Genomic DNA, 9,338 nt, shown 5'->3' with positions numbered 1-9,338 from the left:
CAAGGGCAGCCAGATACATAAAGACGTAATTTGAAGAGAGGGCCACATAAAGACACATCATATCTGAGACCAGAAAAAGACCAAAAGCTCATGAGCTTAATTGGTGCTTGATAGCTCAACTCATTAGGCTTGTAGCTCGTTTCTTAATAAACGAAGCCAATCACTCATCTTAGCTCGATAAACTTAATGGGTTTAACAAACAAGCTAACGAGTTTCTCGAGCGGCTCGTTAATTAAGTTGTTAGTACACAGGACACATATTCTTATCTTACATAACAATATTTTCGTGGTACCTCAACCTATAAGTGAAATCAAATCGACCGATCCCTGCCATAGGAGACAACAAACTCGCGCACCTCCTTATGTAATCACCATGCATCTTCCTGTGTAAAAGTTACGCCCACACTCTCATCTTGTAGGCTACAACACATCATAGTTTGTGAACGAGCACTCACGATCTTAACAAGCTTTAAATGAACAAAGTTTTTTGCTTATTAAACTTAACGAACTAAATGAGCCAAGCCTTAACGAGAAGGAGCTTAACAAGCCGAGCAGCTCATCAATCCATCCCTACTATGAAGGCATATGTTGTTTTCTTGCAGGTGTACCAGACTGGAAGTATTTGCTGAAAATGAACGGCATGTCACCACCATGTGCAAAAATTACAAACGTAGTTCCAAGAATTACTAGCTTGTTTTGTTATTCGATAGATAGGGATTAGTCGTACATTTTTGTTACCGCGGTACATACCAGGATTCCAGGAACAAAAGTAAATAAAAACTGGTTACACTCCTGCACTGCACACCACGAAAAAGAACAATGCCGGACGAAGACGGACACATCTCATATAGTCTACAGAAGAATGGTCTTGATCATCTTTAATCTGAATCTCAGTAATCTTTATCGATTTTCTTTCCATGTGAACTCTGAAGAACTCAGTCTATCTGCAGAAGAAAGATCAGTTTGGGCACAATGAGAACGATTCCATGAATTTCACCTGCGAAACAAGCTATGATACTGCTTGGCATCTAGCAGTAGGACAAGATTGTTCAAAGGCCGCAAGACTCCATGACTATTCTGTAGGAACAATTTAAGCAATCATGCAAAGATATCTCACGAAATAAGCATCGATGTAGTTTGGATTAAAACTGAGACTTAAGTGCACACTTACATCGGTTTGTTCACAAACTTTCCGAAGCGTTCCTCATAAGTTCATACAGAGCAAAACCCCCTAGGTGGCAACCAGGCAACCGCTGGCTCATATCTCGTAAGTCTTTCTGTGATTCAGAAACACTACCAATTAGATGAACAATGGTTACGAGAATCCAAAAGCCAGGAGAGGAGTGCTGCAGTATAGGTGAGCTCACCACCGATACTGCATAGATCTTAGTGGATTCATAACCATCTTGAGCTCTAGCATAAAGCTCAGTTATGGCGCTGGAATCAATGTTACATCTCATATAAAAGAATGCTGCTGGCCTAACATTCGTTTCTCGTCGAGAAACTCCAATGAGAATGGGTTCTGTCTGCAAAACTAAATGTGGATAGTTAACAGTACAAAATCCAAGAAAATCCTGCAGTTGCAGAAATCTTCTTTGCATGGTAATTACAAACAACTGCAAAGTACCCTTCTGATGTGGTCTTGTTGATTTATATAAACCAGTAAAATTGACATTAGTGATGCAGTAATTAGGAATGCAAGGCAAACTGTGTTGATGATTTAATTACCAGTGAACTAGCAGGAACTCCGGTTTCCTCAACTACTTCACGGATGATTCCATCAAACATTTCATCAGAAATTCTTTCAGTGAGACCAGCAACATCTTTTTCGTCATTTTGATGAGCCAAGATTCCAACTTCTTGTGGCTGGTACAAACAATTGAACTTGGATAATAAGAAACATGAATATTACAGATCGACCACTCGAACCACAGTCCCACCAGTCCTGCTAAATAAAATATATCCATTTCGAGAATTTCAATTGTTGTCTTAAGTCAACATTTTCCAAGTTCTAAATTATCAAGTATACATTACTCCTCTAGTAAATTTGTTCGGCATCTGAAAGAAAAAGAGTGACTATGCCTAGAGCATTTTGTTTTTCAAGTAATGGGTGGCCCCAATTCTCATTGAACGAAACTATGATATATCTACAAAGTAAAAGAGGAACAAAAGACAAGCACTTTCCACATGAATGCTGATCTCTAGCAAAGAAAAACGAGTTAAACTAAACAGTCCAGCCTACCAAAGTTACACGGCCTAGAGCTTTGTCTCTACTTGGGGCCTCTTTAAACAAAAACTTTAGATGTCATTAGCTGTGCTCAATATTGTAACATTCTTAAGATATTACCTCAGAATGTCCTCCAGGAAAAACATAGTGTCCAGGAGACTCGCCGACATTGTTGCTCCTTTGCAATACAATAATTTTTTCATCAGATGTTTCAACGATTGCACCATTTCCCAGTGGATTTGACATGTGTTGGCAACACACAGAGTCATCTAATCAGATCAGATTGAAAGATGAACTATTTTGGTCAAGACTCGTCGTTGTTATAATTCTGTACAAAGAATTTGCACTATGCAATTAAGCAGACAAAGTACTGAGACAGGTTGTCTAATAATTAATAATTCAGTGATCATCAATATCTCTTCATAATGATTAATGATACAGCAACATATGCAAGCACGGAAAGGAAAATGAAGGTGGGGTTATGCATTTAAATTTGTACAAGCTTGAGCAATGAAAGAAATATAAATTCATGAGACTAACTTTCAAAAGTTAAAGATGCAAAAAGGCCTTAATCTACAGGAGGAAGATGTGATGAAGGCATCTAAGATTCTAACTTCTAGGTAAACTTTACCTTGAGAGGGGACCAAAAATTTCTCCCACAGTGGACTGAGATTTGTTCCAACAAATGTCCTGTTGTTTGTAAGTTATTAATACTGATGTCAGATAGAGGTGTTGCACTGGGAACTACAGGTGTAGCTATATGGATAGGTTAAGAAAGCTCAAGCAAACCTATAATCTGTGAGTCCCAAATGAAGTGAGACACAGTACTCATGATTTGACTCATCACTGCGGTGCAAGGCATGCCCTCCATACTGAAATTCGTCAGGGTGACCAAGAGTATGAATACTAGTACTTGGAAATGCAGTTAAGGAGATAAAGAACAGCAAAGTAGAAGTCGTAATGGAATGTTTTAGCTGTAGATGGAACACCAAAAGAAATACTCTATATTGCAATCGCGCAAGTTCAGATGTAAATGGAATACTAAGCAAGTTCACAAATAAAACTTGTGGCTAACTCAGGTTGATCATAGGGAAAGGAAAAGAAAAGTAAAGATCCAAATTTACAGCATCTGAATGACCTGCAACATCTTTTTCGAAACATTCAACGGCGGGAGATCACCTCGTAAATTACTACTTAGCATGGAAGAAACATTATTCGTATAAATTGTTTTAGTCATCATGAAACGCTCCATGACATTGCACAGTTTTCTTGTCAGTCCCAATTTGGCACAGAGCCGAGACAACTAATCAAGTGTGTATAGACTAAAAAAACACTAATGAATGTGTATTCATCTCTGCCAAAATCTAGTGCATACATGTATCACTAGAGCAGATAAATGGCTTGCCAGAATATGTGTGGAGGTTATGCATACCCGAAATTTCGTTCCGTTGTACAGCGATGGGTTCTGCTGGAGCCTTTGATTCCATATCTGCAAAACGAACAAAGATGAACAATGGCCCTTGTTAACACGAAGCGAGCACACACGGTACGATTAGAGTTAGACAGACCACCTCGCCTATAGACTCCTCCAGGGATGCGTCCGGGTGGGGGATCCGGTCGAAGGACGGATCAAACCTCACACAAACCTTCGTTTGGCAGCAACACCGAGTTAGTCAATACCATGGGAAGAATTGCACAATCTGCAGCGGAATCAGACGGCCGCGGGGGGGGGGGGGGGGGGGGGGGGGGGGGGGGGGGTTACTCGGGATCGAGGGAGGCCTTCGGGGCAGGAGAGGAGGAGCTTGTACGCTGTGCCGGGGTTTGCTGACGCGGCGGCGGCCATGAGGCGGTCGTAGAGGCGGGATGAGGTTGCGAGCCGCCGCCGCCGGGAGCTTTGGAAGAGGAACGGGAGTATGGGGAAATGGCACAAACCGGGTCAAGGCCCTAGTTTTGGCCCGTGGGCTAAGCCCGTAGGCCGGAAATACTGAAAATATTTAAAACACTAGTGAGGGCTCATTTGGGTCGCAGGATTTCCAAAACAATGGAATAGAAAACGGTAAAGTTTTGTTCCTAAAATAAAAGGTAAATTTTGGGATGGCAGGTTGAGCCAAAGCATGGGCAACTTAAGTTTAAGAATGACAATGGGAGTATGGTGTGGGTACAATAATCCCATACCCATACATATGTTTTCAATCAGGATAAAATCCTACGTATACCCGACCCATCGGATAGATATTCATCCCATGCCCATACCGGGTATTAGTGCCCAATGGGTATCCATCGGGCAAATCAACAGAACATCAAATGATGATGAGGTAGTTTCTAATTCCATATGTAGTGGAGACGTCAACCACTAAGATGTTAATATGGTTAGGGAATTGATTGTTAGAAGGAGGGAGTGGGGCACAGAGCTTACATACAACTACTTAGTATGTAACCCACCAATAATATAACCACGTTGGGTCTGGCGTACCATGAGCATAAATTGTGCCCATGCCCAATCCACGACTGGTCTATTTTTTTCACTTTCGAGAAAAGCACGTGCTTCACGGTGAAGCACCCCCACAGTTGTGCTTTCGCGTGCTTCCTGAGAAAGTGAAAAGCATAACTGTGGGTGTGCTTCACGGTGAAACACAACAATGCTTCTTGAAAGTAAAAAAATAGACACTTTTGTGCTCAATTTGCCTTGCAGCAGACGACTCATGGTGGCAATCTCTGTTACAATGTATTCGATATGAATCTGGACTCTTTTTAACAAACATATGAAGAGCATCTATGGAACAACTCATGTACAAATGCGAAGGAATGGATTTTTCATCTCCAGGAAACCATGAACCATAAGGAGTTTAACATGGTTCTCCTCACAATGTGCGCTATCTAGTCATCACAGAGGAAGAATATACATGAGATTTTTTTTCAAAGTCATGCATCAGTTATTTGCTTATTTCTAAGCTCTTGTCGGATCTGAGGCTAATCCGCAGCAAGCATGTAGGACATTGGTCACAACATGCCTTCCTCAAGTTCCCAACTGTTGGGGGTGCGAGTGGAGATGTTTGTCGTGATTGGAGGTGCACTTATGCAGGACCTTAGAGCATCTCCACTCGCACCCCCAACAGCCCCCAAGACGAGATTTTTTCGCCGATGCCGAAAAAACCTCCCAGTCGGCCCCCAGGACACTGAATTACGCCGGTTCGGCCTATTTTTTGGTCCGGCAATCCCAGGCCGAACCCAGCGCACTGGGGACACTTGGGGGCTCTGGCAGAAGGAAAAGCGGCGCATGGGCCACCACTGTCAGGCAAAAATGATTTTTCCACGTCCAGATTCGCCCCCCACGCGCACTGCCCCTTCCGCCGCCGTGCCGATCCCGGCGATGTCCACCTGCCCACCGCCGCTAGAAAGGCCATTTCCCCGCCGGGAAGAGAGGGTTCGCCGCAGCAACCTCCATCCCGCTCCTGGGCGAGCCTTCCGGTGCTCCAGCCATGCAGGCAGGGATACCGGCAGCTGCGCGCCTACCATGCCCGCCAGGTGTTCGGTGATTTCTCTGCTCAGTGATGGACTCGGACGACGAGGAGGCGTTCGTATCGCTGCTGGAGGAGGAAATCGAGGCCGACGCCCAAGACGAAGAGCACCTCATGGTCCTCGCCGCTCTGACCGGCCTGTTCGCGAGCAATGCAAAGCCGCGGCGAGGTGGCTCGGCGCCGGGCCGCCAGAAGAGCAAGCAGAGACATCGACTAGAGAGTTATTGCTTGCTCTACGCCGACTACTTCGCCGACGCTCCACTGCACGGCGAGAAAGTATATCGGTACCGTTATCGGATGAGCCGAAAGCTCTTCCTCAGGATTGTGAATTCCATCCGGGAGTTCGACAGCTACTTCAAGTGCAAGAAGGATTGCAACAACACACTTGGATTCACCTCACTCCAGAAGTGCACGACAGCTATGAGGATGCTTGCATACAGAGCTCCCGGTGATATACTGGAAGACTATGGACGCATGGCCGAGTCCACCACCATTGAGTGTTTGTACAAGTTCTGCAGGGCAGTGGTGGCAGTGTTTGGACCACAATACTTGCGATCACCCAATGCTGAAGACACTGCTCGGATCCTAGCAGAGAATGCGGCAAGAGGATTTTCTGGGATGCTTGGAAGCATCGACTGCATGCATAGGGCATGAAAAAGCTGTCCATTTACTTGGCAGGGGATGTACAAAGGCGCTAAAGGAGCTTGCAGTGTGGTACTTGAGGCAGTGGCCACACAGGACCTCTGGATTTGGCACTCCTTCTTTGGTATGCCAGGAACTCACAATGACATCAACATACTGCAGTGCTCAAATGTCTTTGCCAAACTTGTTGAAGGTCATGCTCCTCTGGTGAACTTCGAGGTCAATGGGCGCCACTACAACAAGGGATACTACCTAGCAGATGGCATCTACCCGAGATGGTCCACATTTGTGAAGACTATCTCAAACCCCGTGCCAGGAGGCAAGAACTCCTACTTTGCCAAGTGTCAGGAGGCTTGCTGGAAGGATGTCGAGCGGGCATTTGGTATGCTCCAATCTTGATTTGCTATTGTCCGGTAGCCCGCTCTGACCTGGTCGAAAGATCAAATGTGGGAAGTCATGACTTGTTGTGTCAGCTTGCACCACATGATCATTGAGAGTGAGCAAGAAGACCCAGTGTTTGACACTGAACCATATTACAGGCAGGGTCCTCTTGCCCAAATTGATCACCAGCTACCGGCAACCTGGGCTGCCTTCCTCAATATGTGTCAGGAGATCCGAGATCCACAGGTGCATCAAGAACTGCAGCACGATCTGGTGGAGCACCTATGAAGGCTCAAGGGCAACGGCTAGCTCAACGTGTGATGAAATATGAGTTTTTATTTGTGTTTGAATTATAAGTTTGATTCTTTGAATTATTTGATTTGTATTGATTTCGATGAACTATGTGATAAACATTATTTTTTGTTGAATTTGTGCCGAAGCACGCCGAAATTGGGCCGAAATTGGCGGCTGGGGGGAGTGAGGGGGGGGGGCGAACTTGGGGGGTCGGCTGGGAACCCGAGCCCCCTCATGCCGAATTTACCCCCGATTGGCCCCCAGGCGGCGCTATTTCAAGCCCCTGGGGGCCAAACGGCTGGAGATGCTCATACTATTGTCGCAAATAATGTAACTTGACCCAACAATTCCTAAAGCCATGGCCTCTCAAAGGTACTCGCGCTCGCCATCGACCTACAACTCTAGCAGATTTGTATAGGTTCAGATGCTAGTGTGGTCAAATATATATATGCTAAGGGAACCGGTGTTACAATTTTGTTCTAAAGTACATCGAGTACTGCATGAATTTTACTCAAACTTCCTTTTTGCATTTTTTTTAGATAGACTTCCTTTTTACGTGAGAGCCGGGACTCCATCGGTGATGTTCACTAGCCACAAGGGCCTTGTTCCTTGACCATGGCTGCCATTTACGGCCCACCAATCCCTGGGACGTAGCAATCATAAGGAAGGCCGGATGTGATTGAGAGTAAATCCAATGAACTAAAAAGAACAAAATTAAAGATCCAACGACCGAAAATGCTAATGGGCTGAATGTCCGAAAAGATGTGAAACTTGCAATGTCTCTAAATATAAGCCTAGGCTTCCCTAGAATTTTTATTTTCAGTATTTCTGTGAGAAAGCGAAGAATTTATGTTGATTTAAATAAAGAACTTATTTTGAAGAATAATCCGGTACACCTGTCTCCGCCTCCGCCACTGATTTATGGTCTACCAACTCCAAGGGCGTAACAATCATGAGGAAGGCAGGATGTGATTGAGAGGAAATCCAACGATTGAAAACACACAAAATTGAAGATCCAATGTCCCAAGAGATGTGAAACTTGCAATGTCTCTAAATATAAGCCTAGGCTCCCCTGAAATTTTTTATTTATATCTTTCGGTGAGAAAGTGAAGAATTTATGTTTATTCCATGAGAAAACAAAGTACTCAATAGCAGTCAACATATCACGAAATATGTTTTTCAGGTGTTTTTAGTATAGATATAAATATTTCTTTCGGTAAACTCGATCAAACTTATTTTTAAGCTACAATGTCTTATATGTCTTGTATTTGTTTTCAAAATAATGAATATTGCCACGCGGGTACCTTTGTGGCAACTATAAAAAATATATTCTTTCTTTTTGTTAGAAAGAGAAAAAAATTGTGTTGATTTAAAGAAACAATTTTATTATTGTCATTATTTTGTGGTCAACATATTTATGTAGCATGAGATATATTTTGATCATGAATCATGAAAACAGTTAACTCCTTCTGCGCCGTTCCCGTACTCAGTAATGCGGAGTAGTTGATAACAGAAAAATATAGGAAGCGCGTGCAAACAACAACAACCAAAAAAAAAAAAAAGACAAAAAGTACGACGACCACAGTGGGAGTCGAACCCACGACCTTCTGATCCGAAGTCAGACGCGCTAATCCACTGCGCTATGCGGTCGTTGCATGCTATAATTGCGACGTTCACGTATAGATACAGTAAATAAGTAGCAATGAAGAGAGCCGAACGTGCTGTACGGCAATGTTTGTTTCCACCCACTGTATACGACCCGGTGGTCGTTCTGGTTTCTGCCGCATGCGCACTTCCAAGGTGTTCATTTCCTATCCTTGAGCACAAGAAATCATGCTCCACTTGGGCAAAGGCGCAAAAGCTATGGCATCACGTACGTTAATGCCAGGGCTAGACGTCGTAGTCTCGTAGACATATGGCAAGGCTCGAGCTGTGGTGTAGGGATGGCAATAGGTACCCATTACCCGCGTACCTACAGGTAAAAACCCTATTAGGGTAAGGGTATATATAAGATAAAAATTTACCCATAGGTACTTAAATGGGAAAATATCACATCCATCGGGTAGAGAGGGTACGGGTATGGGATCGTATAACCCATGCCCACGTACCCATGTATCCGTGTAAAATATTGACAAGTGGGTTTCCTTTAATATCCTAATGTATTAATTTTCGCCTCCTAATCGCGCTAGGTAAAAACTATAATGTGCAGTCAAATTATCTCTATAATTTATCATGATTTTGTGAACTTAAAGTGTATGCCTATGATTGTGTGTTGGT

General features: G+C 43.7%; 1 protein-coding gene and 1 non-coding gene across 7 annotated transcripts; both read right to left on the bottom strand.

Moving 5' to 3' along the window:
• Positions 1 to 673: 673 nt before the first annotated feature.
• LOC123180071 (nudix hydrolase 9) lies at positions 674 to 4,199 on the bottom strand. 6 transcript variants are annotated; one of them, XR_006490699.1, is made up of 10 exons: positions 3,989 to 4,199; positions 3,798 to 3,872; positions 3,659 to 3,715; positions 3,016 to 3,098; positions 2,858 to 2,916; positions 2,347 to 2,495; positions 1,728 to 1,865; positions 1,367 to 1,533; positions 1,171 to 1,276; positions 674 to 1,076 (listed from the first exon to the last, which is right to left on the bottom strand). XR_006490699.1 is itself a non-coding variant. In XM_044592029.1 (10 exons), the coding sequence occupies exons 1-9, from the start codon at positions 4,067 to 4,069 to the stop codon at positions 1,181 to 1,183; spliced, it is 897 nt and encodes a 298-aa protein (XP_044447964.1). In that variant the 5' UTR covers positions 4,070 to 4,198; the 3' UTR covers positions 674 to 1,076; positions 1,171 to 1,180. The 6 variants fall into 6 exon arrangements, 3 of the variants coding, with proteins under 3 accessions (XP_044447964.1, XP_044447966.1, XP_044447965.1); XR_006490698.1 differs by having other exon boundaries at positions 674 to 1,071; XR_006490697.1 differs by having other exon boundaries at positions 674 to 943.
• Positions 4,200 to 8,637: 4,438 nt separating this feature from the next.
• TRNAR-UCG (transfer RNA arginine (anticodon UCG)) lies at positions 8,638 to 8,711 on the bottom strand. Its single transcript has one exon. It is a non-coding gene; the product is annotated as a tRNA-Arg (tRNA).
• Between the last annotated feature and the right edge of the window lie 627 nt (positions 8,712 to 9,338).

Source organism: Triticum aestivum, chromosome 1D, assembly GCF_018294505.1.
Source record: "Triticum aestivum cultivar Chinese Spring chromosome 1D, IWGSC CS RefSeq v2.1, whole genome shotgun sequence".
In the NCBI taxonomy this organism is placed as follows: Eukaryota; Viridiplantae; Streptophyta; class Magnoliopsida; order Poales; family Poaceae; genus Triticum; species Triticum aestivum.
The sequence above is the reverse complement of the archived record's forward strand: the minus strand, read 5'-3'. Positions and strand labels throughout refer to the sequence as shown.

Coding starts and splice junctions, on each gene's coding strand:
- LOC123180071 (XM_044592029.1), bottom strand. CDS start 4,069: ATGGCCGCCGCCGCGTCAGCAAACCCCGGCACAGCGTACAAGCTCCTC. Junction 3,716..3,797: donor TGGAGGAGTCTATAGGCGAG/GTGGTCTGTCTA, acceptor TTCGTTTTGCAG/ATATGGAATCAAAGGCTCCA. Junction 2,917..3,015: donor TTGGGACTCACAGATTATAG/GTTTGCTTGAGC, acceptor TACAAACAACAG/GACATTTGTTGGAACAAATC.